At 39.0% G+C, this 20,840-nt stretch overlaps 1 protein-coding gene across 1 annotated transcript in view; it reads right to left on the bottom strand.

Annotated features, from left to right (window-relative positions):
* The window catches only part of LOC117417233 (ephrin type-A receptor 3-like), a 158,617-nt gene that overhangs the window by 7,953 nt on the left and 129,824 nt on the right, over positions 1 to 20,840 (bottom strand). The window contains exons 12-15 of the mRNA XM_034029216.3: positions 8,076 to 8,137; positions 4,121 to 4,330; positions 2,635 to 2,784; positions 260 to 453 (exon numbers count right to left, since the gene is read on the bottom strand). Coding sequence (XP_033885107.1) covers positions 260 to 453; positions 2,635 to 2,784; positions 4,121 to 4,330; positions 8,076 to 8,137 — 616 coding nt within the window. The remainder of the gene's footprint in view (positions 1 to 259; positions 454 to 2,634; positions 2,785 to 4,120; positions 4,331 to 8,075; positions 8,138 to 20,840) is intronic.

Here is a 20,840-nt window from a genome sequence, read left to right as displayed (position 1 = left end):
CTGTAACCCACTCTCAAATCCTTTACTCCCACCAAGATCCACTACTGCACATAAAGAAATGTTTCATAGCACATCTGCCAAGATGTAACCCAAAAACCTCTGCTTTAATAGTGGCAAATACATTGCTGAATAAATATTCACATCTGGTTCAGACTGGAAGTGATGGATGCTCAAAGTGAAAATAGTTATGCACCCCGTTTCTAATTGGAGCAGCAATGGCAAAACGTGCTTCCATACTGATGGCCCTGCAGTCTCTTACCACACTGAACTGTTGGCTAATTGCTTCAGGCTGCTGGGGGTTCGGATCAGCTTGTCGAGGGTGTTGACAATCTGCCCAAACTTGGGCCTGTCACTGCGCCCCTTCTCCCAGCAGTCCAGCATGAGCTGGTGCAGCACGACTGGGCAGTCCATGGGTGCAGGCAAGCGGTAGCCCTCGTCTATTGCTTTTATTACCTAAGGAGACAGATGGAGACAAATGTATTTAGTTGAAGGCTTCTCCGCAAGAATGTTTAACCCTTTGCGGTCCTATGTGGGACCTGGTCCGACATCGCAATTTTCCCTTTCCGGTCCAATGTCGGACCCTGTCCGACATCATCAAAAAGACGCAAAAAACAGGTCTCTAGTCGTTTTTTCTCCGGAAAAAGCAGAGAAAACCATTCAATGGCCGAGTGAGACCGATAGGAGCCGAGAGAAGCCGAAAAAAAGGGCGTATCTCATGAATACTGATAGACCTGACACCGCATAGATAACACGGACATAAACAAACAAGATAGCTGCTTCTGCATCCAGCGCTCAAAGAACATCACAGACATTTGCAGAGCTTTTTTTAGATGTTATAGTAATAAAATAACGACTTGGATCACATTATTGAGGAGTTTGGTGATAAAATGAGTGATCAAGAGATGATTTATCGGTATGTACTATTATTAAGAGGCATTTTAAAAATATAGCGAACAAGGGGTGGGGTGGGGCTGGAGATGCAGTACTGAGTGTCCTGTTGATATGCAGTGCCTTTTAAACCTGTTTTACTGTGAAAAAAATACTTTTAAACAGCGCGTCTAAAATAAACTGCACGTGTGAAAATAAATTGGACCTGACGCGTCTGACATGCGCAGAATAAATGGACCGCTAAGGGTTAAATCTACAAGGTAAATAAATGTGAAGCTTGCGTCAAATGCCAATTTAATATTCTATTAACATCCAGCAAGACCTATTTTTCTATTATCTCTGCAATTCAAGCACAATGTGGGATTGAGTGATTGTTTTTTATTTGTAATAGGTGTGTAATTTTTTCATTTATTTTAATTTATATGTAATACGTATACCAGATAAATACATTTTTTTCCAAAATGTTTTAGCTGGGACGAAACAAATGTGTTTGAACAAACCACATGCCTGTATTATTACAAATGCTTTTCATTTCCTGCATCAGGGAAGTTATCAAACAGTGACAAAAAAAGAGTTCATATTCTTACCTAGAGGGGTTTCAATTATTCAATTTTTTTTTTTTTTTTACTTGAAACAAGTTTGTGCAGAATGCATAATCCCTATTGAAGCATTGCTCTGGGTATGTGCAGTGTGTGCTGGTGTAAAGTATTGTATATTACCCATCTAAAGGATCACTGTTAGAACCTTTAACTGATTAAGGATGCTACATAGAGCTTTGAACAAATGTTCTAGTTATATAAATCACAAAATGCTTGCTACATTTGACACACCTATCCCTCTATATGTTTACAGAAATTTTCAGCTACTATAAATATCCCTTTTCCCAGACCTTAGTATATAACATGAGTTTAAAATTATTTTACAACATATGGAAAATTTACAAAGGGCTTAGTCTCCGTCACCTTAAAACAAAAAAGAACATGTTCTTTTCCGTGTTGACTCACAAAGGATCTAAGTTCCAAACATTTGGAACTCAACATATTTAATCTTTTATTTTTTTTTTAATTGCATGTTTTTATTATTTTACTTTATTCCCCTATGTGTTCCATTCGATCATACCTTGGCAAAAACATGCATTCTGATATACTGAGACTGTATGTGCAAAAATTGAGGCTGACGTATAGCTCAGTGAATTGATAATACCCTGGTGGAAAGCTAGGTATTTCAAAAGAAAAAAAAACATCATGAGACCTGTTGCAGGGGCCTCTCAATGTGAATACAAAAGTGTGCAGGACTGTATGAGATAGCGGTGTTGTGGAAGCTGAGGAAAGCAGTGTGTTTCTAATTTGCATGCATAGTGCAGGTGTTTTTTTTTGTATTTAGTGGTTTCCCTACAGGGAAATTCTACAGATCACACACTGCCAACTCTGTCCTCCAGTCTCTTCTGAATAGGGTCCCCACCATGCATTAATGGTGAGCAATTTGTCAAAATCTAATATGGGGAACCTCCTGTGGTGGTTCAGGAAACACGTATCAGAATATCGAGAAATAGAAAAATTGGAGTCTTGTAAATGCCCTGTGGTACCATACTTTAATAAAGAGGCAACCCCTGCCAGCGAGATTTTACTGATGAAAGGCATTTGGTAACTCAAACTCAGGATTGTGTTCATTTATTTATTTCCACTTGTAATGGACAAGTTTGGGAATTTCCAACTTTCTCATTCTAGAAAGGACTTTGGTACTCACGTCTTGATTGGACATTTCCCAGTACGGTCGCTCTCCATATGATATCACTTCCCACATGACGATGCCATAACTCCAGGCGTCACTGGCTGAAGTAAACTTGCGGTAGGCAATGGCCTCTGGAGAAGTCCATCTGATGGGTATTTTCCCACCCTAAAAAGTACAAGACAAAGCTTAATGTCTATATATTTGGCTGTGTTTCTAAAGGGAAATACTTTTTCTCCCACTGTGTCTTCACTGGTAAAACCAAACAGCTAAACCTGATTTCTCCATTGACAAAAGAGGGTCAAGTTTTGTACACTAACCCTTTATAAACCCTATATAAAATAATCCAATGTTGGATATTTACTGATTACATTTGTCAGTTTAGGTTTCCAACCTAATAGGTTTGTGATCAGCTTTTCCAACGACAGCTCATAATTTATTCCAGCCAAGATAGGCTTTTATACTAACATATGTATCTTCCCTTTGAATGCTTTAATACTGTGGATGTTTCTTTTAAGCAAAGAGTTAAGATGTCACACCTACACAATATGAAAACAGGAAAAAAGTTTTGGTTAACGAGCCAAAGAAAGCCTTACAAATTCCATGTGTTAGGTTTAATTGAGGTTGTCTAGACCTGAACAGGGCAATGTCTCTTCAATCTTAAAAAGCCCCTAGAGCTGCTGACAAAAATGGCATACAATATGTATTTCTTGAATAAAAACTGATTAACTTTCCAGCTTTTGGGCTATTTTTGTTTCACTGATTTTGATGAGGGGCCATGTAGCTTAATCTGTTAGCCAATGTGATAAAATTATTTACAACACTGGACCATTCGTCTCATAACAACCCAGGGCCTTTTGAAACTAAAAGTAATTTCCATGTGATGGATATGGAACAGAAGGTGTTCTTCGCTCAGTCGCACGTGAACTGGTTTTCAATTAACAAATTTGCCATTCTAGAGTAAAAACAAATCTGCCTTTCATACTGAACATTTCAGAGCTTCTCAGAAAGCAATGTAGTCGGTTGTGAAACAATAATAATAAAGTACATCTCAAATACTATTTACAACACAACATTTAGTTTAATTAAATGATATTAATCAAGTGTGTGAAAATGAAAAGCTGAGCCCCAAACACATGGCAACCATTGACCAGCGCCAGCATTAGAATCGGTGAGAACTCAATCTTAAATCAAGAGGTAGACATGTTATTCGGTGATGTTGAAATGTAAGTACCGCAAATGTTGTGAGAAAGAACACTAATCTGACAGTAAACGACTGAGGGGCAGAAACAGAACGCTCTTGAAAGGAAGGTGATACGCCTGGTCTGTTTCAGTTTGTGCCTTTTTTCCCCCACTTTGAAATGACCAGTTCAAATGTCGCCTCTCCACTTTAACCCAGGAGACTGATCATATTACTACACACAGTAGTAATATGATCAGTCTCTGAATGAGACACCAGTTCATTTTGGGAAAGGGGGGACTGAATGACTGAATGAAAACCTACCCTTGTAGTGTAGGCAGCCTCTGGGTCATCCTCGAGCACTCTGGATAGGCCAAAATCAGACACCTTACACACAAGGTTACTGTTAACAAGAATATTCCTGGCTGCAAGGTCCCTGTGCACATAGTTCATGTCAGACAGGTACTTCATTCCAGAGGCAATGCCTCTCAGCATTCCGACCAGCTGAATCATTGTGAACTGTCCATCATGCTTCTGCACAAGAGAAGAATAGGGAAAAACAAGCTTTAAATCTCCAGCTACTAGCTTGCCACAGTAATTGTTATTTTAGCTCTGGCGGTGTTCATAAAATATAGATCTAAAGCACATTAAAAAACTTTTGAGGTAACAAGAACTAAGAACAACAACAACTGACAACTATGAAAGAACAAGCAAGGTAGTTTCCATTGGTTGAGTTTTTAGTAAAAAGGGATTAACAGTTATATTATAAATTGAATCTGCTTACAAATGTATTCTGTATTAAAGTATTTTACACTGCATGAATAACGATTTCTATTTACTGTATGTACTGCTCACGCTCTCCTAAATTAGAAATTGACAATGTTTGGCAAAAATAATTAGATGACTTTCAACCACATTTGAACCATCCTGAAAAGGCAGTCCCTAAAGTCTCTTTATAGTTGCATACAGGGAGCTGTTCATTTATTGTATTTTTCATTTACTGTGTTTTGGAGCTGAAAATAGTAGCCTACAATAATGTGCAAAATGAAGGCAGGTTGTCATTCGGCAATATGACCGAACACAGGGATTTACTGTACCAGGGATTATGTATCATATTAAGTAATGGGCCCCATTATGCCAACCCGCACTATAATCCCTGATAATTCACCAACGTGGTGGGTCTTACTGCTCTAACTTAATATCAATGTGTTGACAAGGAGCATTTTTACATTACTTTTATGGTGATGAGATCTTATGCAGATTGTTAAGGATTATGGTTTTTTATCCATTAGATTCAAAGGTGTACTGATTTCTTTAGTATTACTATTTTCTAAAAAATAAAAGCATATATGAAAAATGTCACTCTGGATTTCATGCTGTACATAGCACCGAGACAGCCCTGAGTAGAAAATGATTTGTTGATAAGCTCTGACTCAGGCTTACACTCAATTTTAGAAATGTTCGCCAAGATCTAAGTGCTGTTTTTGATATTGTGGACCACTTCATTTTATTAAATCGTATTGAAATCTCAGTGGGATTGTCAGGAGGTGTCTTGGTTCAGGTCTTATCTTTCCGATAGGTTTCAGTTCATCTCTGTTGAGGAGGTGAAATCGTCATTGTCTGAAGTTGTCTGCGGTGCTCCACCGGGCTCTATTTTAGGTCCTTTTTTATTTCCATTATATATGTCATCTTTAGGTGGCATTATGTGCAGACATGCACTGAACTTCCATTGCTACGCTGATGATACTCAGTTATAATTGTTTTTAAATTCAGGACTTACTTCTGGGGTTTTGGGGTGTTATTATCTGCTTGTCTTGCTGATATCAAGTGTTGGATGTCAGAACTTTTTAATGTTGAATTCTTATAAAACAGAGGTAATGCTAATTGTCTCAGAACTAACTACAAAATGTCAGTTTACTTGCGTTAGACTTTATCAGTCTCTCATCAGAAGTGAAACCTGAATTTAGCCAGTTGGGAGTCATCTTTGACCCTGCTCTATAATTCGAGATTCATATTAGGAAAGTTCCTAAAGTATCCTTTTCTCATTTGAAAAATAAAGCAAAACTTAGACTTAATATTTCTGTACCTGATGCTAAAAGACGAATGCATGTCTTTGTTTAATCTAGAATCGATTATTGTAATGCACTTTTCTCTGGTATCCCAAAACGTGTGGTGTCTCGCTTATAACTCATTCAGAACACTGCCGCTAACATTCTGACTAGAACCAGAAAAGGTTAACATATTACTCCTGTTTTGGTATATTTGCACTGGCTACCTGTGCAGTGTATAATAGATTTTAAGATTTTGCTTTTAACTTATAAGATGGTTAGCACCCAGTTACTTATGGATTAGCACCCAGTTACTTACGGAAATTACTGACCCTGTATACTCCTAACCGTACTCTTAGATCACAGGATGTGGGGCTGCTGGTTATTCCAGGGTGAATAAAAATAATACAGGAAGAAGGGCCTTTTCATGTAAAGCTCCTACATTATGGAATGCTCTGCTTTCTTCTGTCAGGGAAGCTGGACTCTTACTGTTTTGAAGTCAAGATTATCTTAGTTTTCATATTTTACAATCAAAACCACATTTTATTTTTGTCCTTTATTAAATTCTAATTTTATTACATTTTGGTTTAGACTCTTAATTGTTCTATTTCTACAAACTAGCTTTGTTTTTGCAAACCACATTATTTATCTTAATCTTTTTAAATTTCTGTTTTATCAAACTCTGTATTAGACTTTTCATTTAATGGTTAATTGTCCATTTTCTTTGTGTGTGTAAAGCGCTTGCAGATGCTTTTGATGAAAGGCGCTATTGGAATGTGAACTGTTGTTGTTATAATAATAATAATAATAATAATAATAATAATAATAATAATAATAATAATTCCAAATAATTTTCAAAATGTTTTTGAAACATTGAAGAATCAATTCCTGTATTTTTTAAACTGATCTCTATTAGGAGGTATAGGCTGATTTCAGTGACTTCAGAATCTGTCAGGCAGTAGTTGGTTTTTCTGTTTTTCTTTATTTTTGTATTATACCCCTCCTGTTATTTATCTCCTAACCTAGATATGTGGGGTATATGCAGGTCTCAAGGGCTCTGCTATTGAAAATCGCCAGACCCATTCCTCTGATGGCACACTGACTGATGTCCTCCAATACTCAATTTGCAGTCTTGCTTTATCAATCATGGCTGATGTCAATAGTTGCTCAAGTACTGTAAAAGTCTTAATATATTGAAAAAACCAAAGATGTTTGATTTTGCCTGTGATTGATGCTTAATTGATCCAACCCCTAATTAAATATATAGCTATGGCCACAAGTTTTGCATCACCCTATATAATTAAATAATTAAATAAAAAGTCGTATGAAACCTACTGAATAATGTGATGTTAACATATTGAATTACATACCACTTTGTAGTGTTCCATATGCTTCACACAAAACTGACACAAATTTAAAAATGTGATATTTTGAAGGCATACTGTACTACTACTGGTACACTACTGCGATATCGTTTTGTTGTTTCTTCGATTACATGATGTTAAATAAAAGATCTACATTATGGTCATTATATATATATATATATATATATATATATATATATATATATATATATATATATATATATATATATATATATATATATTAAATGATGCCTCAATCCTAGTCTTTAGGTGATGCACAACTTTTGGCCATATCTGTATGTATGCAGAAGAATGCATTATGAGCAATTACCCATAATACATTTAGCATATCCTTTTATTTTACATTTTAATTTCTATACATATGTAATTAAGATATCCTCGCAACAAAAGCACTAGCAATGTTTTGGATAATGAAGTTACTACAGAATACAGTGATGAAATTTGGCAATGGTGGGAGGAGAGTAACTGTACTAATATAGTAGAGCCTGATCAGCTTGAATGCTGAGGTTTGTGTTAAGTAGTGATCGTATCTATTGCACTTTGATATAGAAGTAGATGAGTGCTACAGTTGTATTACCAAACTAAAACTGGTTGACATTCTGGTAGATAGAATTTCACAGAATATTGACTTCGATCTGTGAAACAATGATTAAACACCTCAGTGCTCTGTGAAGGTGTACGTTTACAGATGGCTTTACTGATCAAGTTTTACCAATCAGGCAGCTTTTCAGGTGAAGCGTTGTCAGGAAGCCATGGTAAGTAGCCAATGCAGCTGATTTGGATTTTGAAAACCGCTCTGTTCATTTCCCTGCTGTTGCTTATGGATAAAAACTGTACATGTCTTACCTTAAGGAAGGAATCTAAGGATCCATTCTCCATGAATTCTGTTATGATCATTACTGGCTTGCCTGTAATAATAAAAACAAACAATAAAGAACTCATCATGTCTCATGAAAGAGACCCAAATGGAAACAAGAGAAAATGTCTGCAATTCATTTGTGAAAACTTAAGACTACAAAAGATAGAAGTATTACAGCACAGCATAGAAGTGATTCTGAAGCTTGGTTAAAGTTTTAGTTTTTAAGCTTATAGAAAAGACTGAAATCTCTTGAACAGCTTTGTAATTGGAGTCTTCTCTCATCCCCTGTGTTTGTATTGGTGTCAATAAAGTAATGAAAGATAACAGTAGAAGAATTTCTACTGAAAATCTTAAATGTGTAAAACCATGGAAACCAGATGTAATGCGTGTATTTAAATTACAAATATGTTTTAATTGTGCAAGACACATTTAAGTTAAGCAATGTCATACATTTAATAATCTGGCTACTAACAGGGACATTAATATTGTTTAACTTGGACTATAAATAGTAAAAGCAATCTGTCTGAAACATTAAATCAATAAACAAAGTAAGTTATGAGATATGGATATTTTTTATTACTGTACAAACTGACTTGCAACAAATCACTGACACCGCCAATAACTCCCCATTTGATTCAGTTAATGGCAACAGCATATTAAAATAAATAAATAAATAAAATACAAAAAAACAACAAATGTGCCTCATTTAATCCGTCCTCTAACTTGTGCCTGTTATTCATTATGACAGGGTTTAATCAAAGCTTTCAATAAATGTCAAGAGATAATTAGAGCAAGCAATCCACCAAGGATATCTTTGTCCTGAAATATCATGAATGTTAATGAGTTCCTGTTTAAGGGAAGAGAGGGGAGTCAAATGAAGGGTGCTTTATAATGGATTGGAGCAATCAAAATGGTAGGGGCAGCAGTGGGGGATTCTTTCCGCCAATGGGAATACTGTTCACCCCATCTCAATATGTCAGCTGTTACACATCATCTAGCTGAGCACCTGTGCTTACAAATGATTAAAATGCTCCCCAGATTTCACGCCTGAAAAAACACAGTGTCAATCATTCAATCAAGTGTGTCTCAGGCTGTCAACATGAAACCACCGGAACGGATTTCTTGATTACCCTCACGAGCTTAAACACATTTCTTGAATTCTATATTTCTAACATAAATCTGCTCCACCCCCCAAACCCCCCTTACTCAACTGCTAATCCTATGCATGAAACCAACAAACTGTGCAGGAGCCACTGAAGAAACTAATAATAGAGTATATGGCAAAGGATGACCTGTCCTTCACAAAAAAGGATGAGCATGTTTATAGTAGAAAATCAGATGATGGGAAACGGTTGGTATAGTTAACTAATCCACTAGTCTTTCAAATCATACAACAACCACATGATTTTGGCACAGCTGATGGTCTTTGCTACAGAAAACTGCCATGATTTAATACATCCAGGTGCATTGCTGGCAAACCAACCTCACAGCTGTCTATAGTGTATCTGATTAATATATGTATTGAGTACAAATACCAGAAACAAAGCAGCATAGACAGATGTCTACACAGAAAAAAGAACACGTGTGCAATGAAGATACTGGTTTGCACACACTATTTGCTGCCTGGTTTTCCTGTGGCACGAGTTGAACAGTAATGAAAGTATGCTTTTAATACCGTATTGTGAAAACAGTTTATATATAATCAGATTCAAGCTATTCATTTGAGAAACTGATTCCCAAATGCTCTACATAATCTGCATGTAAACCAGAATTCAACTGCATATGTTCTGAAGCCGTTTCCTTCGAATCCGAGTTTGACATGTAATCACTGAACATTTGGTTTTCCGATTTTAAAACACTCAATTACAAAAGGATCGATTCCTTGTGCATGTAAACATAGTAAAATATTCCTGTTGTGTTCCCTTCATGCATTCCTACTATGGCCTAATATTACAGATCTATGGGTTTCACAAAAACACAGTTGCTGAATGTACTGGACATCTCATAAACATATTGTATACTGTACTGAAGTTTGGTTTTAATAAATGCCCGTAAACCAGCACCACAAGATTGGGTCTTACATCTGTTTATAAATGGAGGGTTTCATTCACCATGGTCATTGATTCATCACACTTCATGGTCACAAAATCAAAAGAAAACCACAGGGTGCCTTGACTGATATTAGATTGTGTTGGGCTGCCAGATATTATTTAATGGTACTTTGAACATCTAGCCTTCTTAATATATAAAGAAAAATTGCTATTGCCCCCCCCCCCCTCTCCTCCCCCAGCTCAAAAACAACAGGACCCCCTGCCCCCTCACTTTCTGTGAAAAATAGAACCTTGAAAATCATACTTAGCATAAGTTTAATGTTAGACATTAGATGCTGGTGTTAGGTAAGTGTTAGATCTCACCCCAACACAGCTTTTCTCTTCCCTCACAAGATAGCTTTATTGTCAATTTGCTGTAGTAATAAAACCAGGATTATTCTGTCCGCTTTACATTATCCTATATATCTCTATTACGCCTGAAAAGGCTGCAGGTGTACAGAGCGGTGTACAACGTTATAGCTACATTTTACATGAAGTAGCTGTCTGGGGTCGGGACTTGTAAATAAAGGCAATGTCAGCCGTGATGAATTGGCCTCATTTCCTGAATCTGAAGCCGCTAATGCTAGGAAGCGTGTTTTAGATGGGGGAGGTCAATAACCACGCAAAAGCAGCACAGCAGGAACCGAGAGACTAGGCCTCAACAGCCTGGGTAAAGGCTGTTATACATCACCCAAATTAAATCACTATCTCACAGTGATAAATGCCCTCCTCAGCACAAAAAAAAAAATCCAATTCCCTTTTACTTTGTCCCATAGACTAATGTGACTGTCAGTCTTGCTTCAGTTAAGTGATCAAAGAGCACAAAGACTGAGCAGGCCTAATCTCTGATGTCAGCTCTTGTGACTGGTTTATCAATGTGATGGATGGAAGAGCCAATGGCATTTAGCCTTACTAAAGGGGTGGTCTTAAACCTGGATCAGACAGCTCTGTAGACAATGACCGGCATATGCTCAATGGGGACCTGGTTTTGGAAATAAAGTTGTTGCTATTAAGAAACATAAAGCCTCAAAAATAGTTAGCTGTGATTTACTTTTCTTTAAAGGAAGTACATTTCTGCTTAGGGTTAAAAAGACTTGGAAATGAGTTTTAAGCTATAACAGACTTTAACTTTTATACAAAGTCTTCCAAAAATGTACTTAAGATAAATCTTTTAAACTGAGGCAGAGGCATCGTCCATAAGTATGTGTGTAACATTTAATGTAAATTTATACATACATCTTTGAGAGATGCTTGTCCTGATGACATGTGATAAGGACATTCTTTGAGTTATTTAACATTTTAAATTGAAGGATATAAGAAGTCACCTGTCTGTATGTGTATTACTTAAACCCAATTGAGATTAAACTTGGTTAGAGCATTATTTAGTGCAAGATACTAGGTGCCTGGGATAGTGTAGAAATGTTTTTACTGAGAAGGTAAGCTGTGGTGTTCTACTGATGGCTCTATTTTTTAATCTGTTGTTGGTCTGTGACATACAGAGATTAAAACATTACAAAATAAATCAACATCTCTAAATGTATTTTGCTAAACTAATGAATCAGAAAATGAATTTAATATTTTTAGCAATACTGTTGCTGATAACTTCAAATGAAAAGCAGTCATCTTTCATTTTGTTCACAGTGATAAGTTATGTTGCATAACATTTGAAATCTGGACTCCAATTTCAACAAAACTACATTCAAGATTAGTATTTTTTTCTTCAGGCTACTGTCAAATCAAGTCTAGTCCAGTCTTCTAAATGAAAACTCCAGAGCCAATTTTTCACTACATTTTTCACTACAATTTCTACACAAGTTATCTGTATAAATATTCAAGTCTTTTTGTACCTTCATTTGAAGAAACTCACTTCATAATGTTCATAGACAACATATGTCCCATCAAAAAGAAATCAGAAAATGTATTCAATTAAACACCACTGTGGATACGTGATTAATTTTAGGCTGGAATGACAAATGCTATTCTATGCATTTGAGTTTATCCTTATTAGCTGGAGCCTCTCAGGAAGGTAGCTTAATGCAGACCTGCTGTACCTTTGGACAGTCCTAGGGCAGGTAAATCTCACTTGGTAAGAATACAATTGCCAGGAAGATTCACATCCCACAACATGCGATGAGAACATTGTCACATAAAAGAAATACAGGTCTCAAAAAACAAAAACCGGGCTCCCGAGAGGCGCATCCGCCCTATAGCCTGGAGGTTTGAGTCCAGGCTATTCCACTGCTGACCGTGGACGGGAGTTCCCAGGGGGTGGCACACAATTGGCCGAGCACCGCCCGGGTGGGGAGGGTGTCCTCGGCTCACCGCGCACCAACGACCCCTGTAGACTGGCTGGGCGCCTGCGGGCCTGCCTGTAAGTGGCCCAAAGCTGCTTGGTTCTCTGACGCTGTAGCTCTGAGGTATGGCGGGCCTGCAGAGTGGCACATGTTTCAGAGGAGGCGTGTGTCCGTATTCGTCTCTCCCAAGTCAGCGCAGTGGTGGCAGTGGTGAGCCAGGTTGAAATAAAAAAAAGAGAATTGGGCTTTCCAAATTGGGGAGAAAACGAGAAAAAATAATTGCCAATTCCAAATAAATAAAATAAAAAAAAAACAGTATCCCAGTACTGTTTATACACAACTCAATAGACTCAAAGTTCTCCAGTAGATGTATTCTGTTTAATGAAGTGTTTTAAGTATCACTGATCTACATGGATAAATGCGTTGTGGAATTGGAGCCAGATAAAATGTTCAATATGGATTAGCAGAGCATCTTGCAGGTTTACTCCTTGATAATCCTAATCTTTCAGAATTGTAATCCATGTTTTAAAATCAGTGCGTGACTGTCGGCGAGTAATTATTGAATTAGCTGACAGTCACGCATATTTAATAAACCCGTGCAAAATGTGATCGAGGTCACCACTATAAGAAACTGCAGCTTTGGCTGCACAAGGTGGAGTTTTCAAGAGTACAGAATGGGAGTAAGAAGAGGTAACATAATTATTAAAAGAAACAAATGCTTCGCGTGCTGGTTTTGAACCAGCATGATACTTGTTTGAGTTATTTTCTTGTCTGTCTATTTTATTTGGCCAACGCGCCATTTTGTTTTGTGAATCTTTTGTTTAATAAAAGAAAAACGAGCACATTTGCGTCTCACCCTGTAATACTGCCTGTGTGTTCCATTCATTTCCATTCATTTTCACCACCAGTCATCCTGGTCACACGTGGTGTCAGGGAAGTGGGAAACAGCGCCTTCAAGACGCAGGCCAAGAACAGTAATGCGGGTGAATATTTTTTTTGAAGAAAAGGACTGTTTTTTTAATTTTTCTTCTTGTGTGTGGAAAATGGGATGGTCCTTCGATCGGGGTGAGGTGGAGACTGAGGAGGAGTGGCTCCGCCTGAAAGCCCAGAGAAGGTAGAAGGGGAAGAGTGGCTGTTCTCAGAGTCAAGCCAGGAAGCCAGTGCCAGTTCCAGAGCCACCACAGTTGTGCCCCATCTGCGGATGTAGGCACTTTGTGGCCAACAAGGAGGAGGAGGAGGAGAAAGAAACAGCAGGAAAGGCCCTGCTGTCTCCAGCACCACAAGCACAGCAGAAGTAGAGCTACCTGGTGATGGACTGGGACACGGACGAGGATCAGCCGACCCCAGAGATGAACCTGAGGTCCTCTCCACGTTGCTGGATGCGCAAGGATGGTGCCGGGACTGCAGAAGGCTCGGGCACCTAGCTACGTGCTGACCCCTCCACTGCCAGCAGGGAGAGTAACCTATCCCGCTGCGGCGGATGAAAAAAAAGAGCGGCTGTTCCTGCTGCCAACCCAGAAAGGGGGAGCCCAAGCATCCAGCGTCCAGAAGGGGGGAGCCCGAGCATCTAGCACCCAGAAGGGGGGAGCCCAAGCATCCACAGGCCAACAAGGGGAAGCCCGCGTGTCCAGAGCCGCACTAGTCCCCAGCGACCGAAGGAGAGCCGCATCAGTTCCTCACGACCGAAGGAGAGCCACACCAGATAGAAGGAGACTACCTGCTGCTCTCGCCTCCACCGTCAGGGGGAGACTGCCTTCGCTGCCAGGAGACTACCTGCTGCTCCTGCCTTCGCCGCCAGGGGGAGTCTAACCGCTGCTGCAACCTGCGCCATCAGGAGACTGCCTGCCGCTCCCGCCTACACCATAAGAGGGAGACGGCCCGCCGCTCCCACCTCCACCACCATGGGAGGACTACCTGCCGCTCCCACCTCCACCGCCATGCGAGGAATATGTGCAGCTCCCACCTCCTCCGCCTGGGATTTCCTGTCCCGCACCGCCTGGGATTTCCTGTCCCGCGCCGCCTGGGGTTGCCTGTCCCGCACCGCCTAGGGCTGCTGAGCCTGCAACGCCTAGGGGAGGCCTGCTCGCCATCGCCTGGGGAAGCCTACTTGCCGTCGCCTGGGGAAGCCTGCTCGCCGTCACCTGGGGAAGCCTGCTCGCCATTGCCTGGGGTCGCCTGTGAGCCATTGCCTGGGGTCGCCTGTGAGCTATTGCCCGGAGATGCCTGCCCTAGAGGTTGTTTGCTGCTGACCTCTGGTAATTTTCTGGGGCTCGAGGAGCCAGCCAGGGAACTGTTAATGGCTCTGCTGACAGCATTTCCTCTGTCCACTGGGAAGCTGACAGCACTAACACTGTCAGCCAGTCCGTGGCCCGGAGCGCTGCTTATGGGCCCATTGAAGCCTCCTTTCCCGGCCCAAGACTCTGACTGGGACTGCTAGGTTTTTAAGGGGGGCGGTGGCCTTTGAGGTCCTTTGTGCTGTGCACAAGGGGGGGCATATGTGACGGGGTACACCCCGCTCCTTTACATGTTCTGTATTATTTAGTATTTGTTTATTATTATTATTATTATTATTATTATTATTATTATTATTATTATTATTATTATTAATAATAATGTATTTTATATATGACGGCGAAAAGCCCTTAGTATTTAAATGTAGGATGGGCAGAAATGCCGTCCGCTATTATTTGTTATTGTTTTGTATTTTAAAATACCTCGAGAATGCGTGACTGTCAGCAAGTAATTATTGAATTAGCTGACAGTCACACATCTTTATTAAACCAGTGCAAGATGTGACCGAGGGGTTAACAAGATAACTGACAGCTAGTTATCCCTCGGTCATCACTATAAGAACCTGCAGCTTTGGCTGCACGGGGTGGAGTGTTCAATAGTAGAGAACGGGAGTAAGAGGAGGTAACATAATTATTAAAAGAAACAATTGCTACACACGCTGGTTTTGAACCAGCACGATACTTGTTTTAGTTATTTTCTCTTGTCTGTCTATTTTGTTTGGCCAACGCGCCGTTTTGTTTCGTTAGTCTTTTGTTTTGTTTAAAACCTTTTATTTAATAAAAGAAAAACGAGCGCATTTGCATCTCGCCCCGTGATACTGCCTGTGTGTTCTAGGGATGCACCGAATCCAGGATTCGGTTTTGGATTCGGCAGAATACATTAAATATGTGTTTGTGACAGGGCGAGGAGCCCTGCCATAAATGTATTTGTTTAGTTTAGTTATTTAAAAACAATTGTATTTGTGTATTTTTAAATGACAGCAAAAGCCGTGCATTTTGTTATTGTTTTATTCAATTTGACAGCGAGAAGCCATACTTTTATTTGGTAGTTAAAAACTTTGTGCAGAAGATGACCATCTCCCTATTAATTAATTGTTTAATTTATTGCTAATCGGGAGATGGTCACCTGCATAAAAGCCTGCAAAATATAAATAGGAACAGTGACAGCAACTGCAACTGCCCAGCCTGACCTAATGTTTGTGGTTATTTTGTTTAAACGTTTATTTGGCTCTGTGAGCGTTGTTTTGTTATTTAAGTGAAAACGGCGCACGCCGCGTCTTTTGCCCTGAAGTATTGCATTTGTTTTTGTTCCTGCATTCTGGCCAGACGTCACCACGACAGCCATCCCTGTCAGTGTTATTATAGCAGTCCAATAGGGATCCGTCAGAAACTTTATCTGTCTAATCAAAAGTGATAATTCTTTCTGCAAGCTAGCCATGTCAAACAGCATTTATAATTAAAGGAATCCTACAGGCATTCATCTTTGAGTAACCACATTGAAACAGACACAGATGTCATTCATGGGATCCTGTGATACAATCACACAGTTGTAAACTTGGTTTCTTGATCTCGAAATTGCACCAAAAGGCACTTCAATCTAAGCATTGAAAACAAACAAAACAAATACATGAACATGTAAATACTGCAAAACATTCCCCTTTTATTATTATCTACAAAAGAAATATGGCTTGACAAAAGGCCCAGCTCCTTGATGATTTCATTATGGAAATACAATTCTATTCAATGCTTCGGGTTATCAAATTGATGTATGTCTGAAACTAACATGCTCTATGTATATCACCTAATTATTCATAAAGCTCCAATACTGAAACTGTGATTAAAACTGGCCTGCAGAACAGCTATATACAATACATCAATCAAACCCAAGCGTGCCACTAGATTTTTTGTGTGATTGTGATGTGTGTGTATGTGAGGGTGTCTGTTTACAATATCTGTGAAATAAGCTGTCAACTAACAAATTCTATGTGAATAGGTTTCAGATAAGTATATATTTTTGATATTTGCCTTAAAAAGACTAATCTACCAATCTGATCTTTTGCATCAAATTGAATATCTACGTTATTAAAAGCAATGATTAAACAGAAACAGCACAGCATGTATATGCCTTTAGATCATTTCATTTCACAGTTTTAGAAAGTATTACTGTTAATGAAAAATATTAGGTTATTGGTGCATTAAAAATATACCATCCTTTAGCTTTAAAATGCAAATTCTTGGCAGAAGAAAATATGTGAATGTACATTATGCATAGAAAAGAACCAAGTTCAACATGGATAACAATTACACAATGTAAATATCCATAAATCATCAAAAGGTACATCACCATAATATTGTATTTGTCTTGCAACAAAATGTAAAATCTAGTTCACGTTTATTTATTTTTATTTAAGTTTATATTTATGGCACAAGGCAGCCCCAGCTCAACGGAGGAAGCTGGTAGTCAATGAGGTGCAAAAGCAGGAGGAGAGGATGAGGTGTATAAAGGCCATTTCCCAGGCCAAGCAGGGAGAATGGATGAGATGGAAGAGTGTGGAACAACGCAAGATTGGCTGGCAAGACCTATGGTCAATGGAACAGAGCAGGATCAATTTCCTCATCAGGTGAACATATGATGTTCTTCCATCACCACAGAACCTAAACCTCTGGGTAGGAGAGGATCCCTCATGTCCTTTGTGTTCATCACCTGCAACATTAAGGCACATTTTGACAGGATGTAAAGTGGCTCTTAGCTAAGGACGGTTTACTTGGCGCCATGACCAGGTGCTGCGATGTTTGGCCTTAGCATTGGAAGACAAGCGTAACACGACCAATAAGTTGCCACCTGTTCCATCAAAGCATTACACACAAAAGACAACATTCATCCGCCCAGGAGAGCAACCACCAAGAAAAGGTGTTAAAACCAATCCTCGCCCAGGACAACTGGAAGCTGCTAGAGACTGGAAAATGCTGGCAGATGTTGGTCAACGGCTTATTTTTCCACCTGAGATTGCCACCACTAACCTTTGACCAGATATTGTCTTGTGGTCTGGATCAGCATGCCTTGTTCACCTGGTAGAGTTAACAGTGCCATGGGAGGATGCTGTAGATGAGGCATATGAGAGGAAGAAACTGCGGTATGCTCAACTAGGCACTGAAGCGGAACAGCGAGGATGGAGAGTCCGGGTTTACAAAGTGGAGGTGGGTTGTCGAGGATTTGTGGCACACTCTACAACCCGGTTTCTCAGAGATATCGGATTCAGTGGCCAAGAGTTGCGTCGCACAGTGAAGAACTTATCTGAAGCAGCAGAGAGGAGCAGCAACTGGCTGTGGTTGAGACGGAAAGATTCTGGTTGGGGATCTCAAGCACAATAGAAAGAAAGAAACGCTGATGTACAGGTAAGTAAGCTGGGCTGAGTTGAGTGGGGGACGGAGGGGGGTGATGCTGGGACGCCAGAATCACCGTCGAGCCCTCTTGAGGTGTCGTGGGCTAGTCGACGAAACACTGAGGATGGAAGGTGCCCACTTGATAACCCCAGAGATGTACCCTACTTAGCTCAATCCAGACGGTTGTCATGCTGATGCGCTGGGGAGACCGCACTGTGGTTGATCCCCGGAGCCAGCATCGCAGCCGTTGTGTGTGCTGATGCGCTAGGGAGGCAATAAGCTGATCCCTGGAGCCAGCATTACACTTCAGCCATCAACACTAGACAGAAGGATATCTACATCATCATATGGAAGGAAGCGCAAATGGATGGAGACACATATGGATCACATTAGTTTACTGTAAAGCTACGTCTTAGTTGGTGCTTATCTTGGCGTGAGCTGAGTAATGGAAATCATTATCCATTTTCCACTAAAACATATAACAGAACAATTTATATACAAACACTGACTGTCCAATATAAGTGTACTTTCTTTTACAATTGACACAATCCACTCCAAAACAACTTTAAATTTCACATAATAAAGGGAAAGATCTTCATGAATTTAAGGAGATGCATTGCCCTTTCTGTTAATCTGGGGAGACATGGCCTTGAACTGAGAAGGCTATCTGTTTTACATTCAGAAAAGCTTGTGTCTCTGATTTAAAAAACTTCAGAATAAAATAAGTCGATTTATTTTTCTTTACTTATGCCAGAATACAGCTGTAACCTGGAATCAGGCTGTAATTTTCAAATTTTAAGAGCCAATTTCTGGCACTGCTAACCTCAATGTCAATTGAGTATTGATTTTCCAATCCGTGCTAAACCAGCTGGCTGAAAATAGATGTGTTATATCCTGGGTCTGTGTTTTAACAGCAGTATATTCGCAATTGTGTTAAATTATCTCATTCCCTGGTAAAATTGCTTTTTTCAGAGCTAATCCCTTGATTTATTGAATGTGAACGCGGTATCTAAGAGTAATTGAACTCAAGGTCTGGCCTGGTCCGTATCATTTTTATAAAACACATATTGAAATAGAAATACCCCAACATGACATCATAGCTTTGCCAAATAGACAAGAGTACCGGAATACAGCTTTAAGTGTTCATTTCAAGAATATTTCATTAGTATTTCATAAACTGTAAGCCAAAATAACATTTATATTTACATAACAATTAGCATATGTGCAACACTGGGTTTGTTTTATCAGAACTTTATCTTTAGCTTGCAAGGTTATTATTTTTTTTCTCAAGCATAAATGCATGTAATTGAATGACTGCCTATCAGAGTCGCTATTTTCAGTATAATATGTGACTGTACAGTAGAACTTGTTGTAAAATACTTTATTTACCAGTTCTGTAAAAAATACAGTAATCGGTTTCTAGTCATGAAATATTTGTTACTTTAGTAGTAGCTGGTATCTTTTCTAGCAATGTTACTCTGAAGACAAACACCAAAGAGATGAACTGAGATATCAATGACCAGAATATTGGTATACATGTTGTATGTTGATAGTTGCAGATCCAGATTGATAACTAAGGCATCTGACAGACTAAACCAACCTTCAGACAGCCCAGAGATAAACAGACAGATGGCTAGATAACAGGTAACTGTATATTTTCCCGTTCTCTACTATTGAACAAAGCTGCAGGTTCTTATAGTGGTGACCGAGGGATAACTAGCTGTCAATTATCTTAACCCCTTGGTCACAATTTGCACAACAATACTTTACTTCTGAATTTTATATTTTGATAACACAGGACTATCCGAGTGTTGCTTTGGAAATTATAGTCCCCTGTTGGTAACTATAATTCTTCCCTCGGGTGCCATAGTTTCCCACTATGAGCCTCCTCTCCAGTCCATGTTTATGTAAAAATCGGCTAGGTACATTTAAAAAAAAAAAAAAAAGTACAAAAATATATCTAGAGATTTATTTTTTAATAATGTGCCACCTTTCATTTTAAGAGTGGCATAATCGACATGTATTCATATTATTATTATTTTTTTTATTTGCCATTTCTTCGTAACATTGCTGTGATCTCAGGCTGTATACAGACATGTTCGCTTCTCATTGGTCAGTTTCCCTAATTACTCCGCATGTAGCTCCAAAATTGGATCAAGATTATGGATCAGTGGAGCCTGATCCAAATCTGCTTAGTATAACACCTTCTTATGATTCAACTCCAGTGAATTCAGATCCAATCCCATTTTTTGTTCTCATTAGTCCCGTTTATTATTTAGTTTGGTACTGTACATACTCAAAGATTAAACGAAGAAACCAATCTATAACACATTTGTTTAAGAAGAAGCCAACTGTAGGTGAGAATATTTAGTGATTTTATTTATTATATTAATATTGTTTATCTGTTGACAGTTCTGTGTTTAGCTGCGATACATTTTGATAAATCAATGTTTTAGCAATGGCAATGCCTTCTCCCTCCCCCGATACAACGATTAATAATTGTTATTAGTTTTTATTACTTTTTGTATTGTATTTTTGTGCGATGGCTCCGATGCCATGGGCTAGAAGAAGATAATTCAATCTATAAATTCAGTTTTTGGTGACAGCATTTAATTCTGGGGAGGTACAGTTGTGTCAACATTGAACATTCTCTGTCCCAAATAGCATCACGAATGAGAAAAAAAACCTGCAAT

The sequence above is a fragment of the Acipenser ruthenus genome, chromosome 12 (genome assembly GCF_902713425.1).
Source record: "Acipenser ruthenus chromosome 12, fAciRut3.2 maternal haplotype, whole genome shotgun sequence".
NCBI classification, from domain to species: domain Eukaryota; kingdom Metazoa; phylum Chordata; class Actinopteri; order Acipenseriformes; family Acipenseridae; genus Acipenser; species Acipenser ruthenus.
Note: the sequence above shows the minus strand (reverse complement) of the source record. Positions and strands in the feature narration are given on the sequence as shown.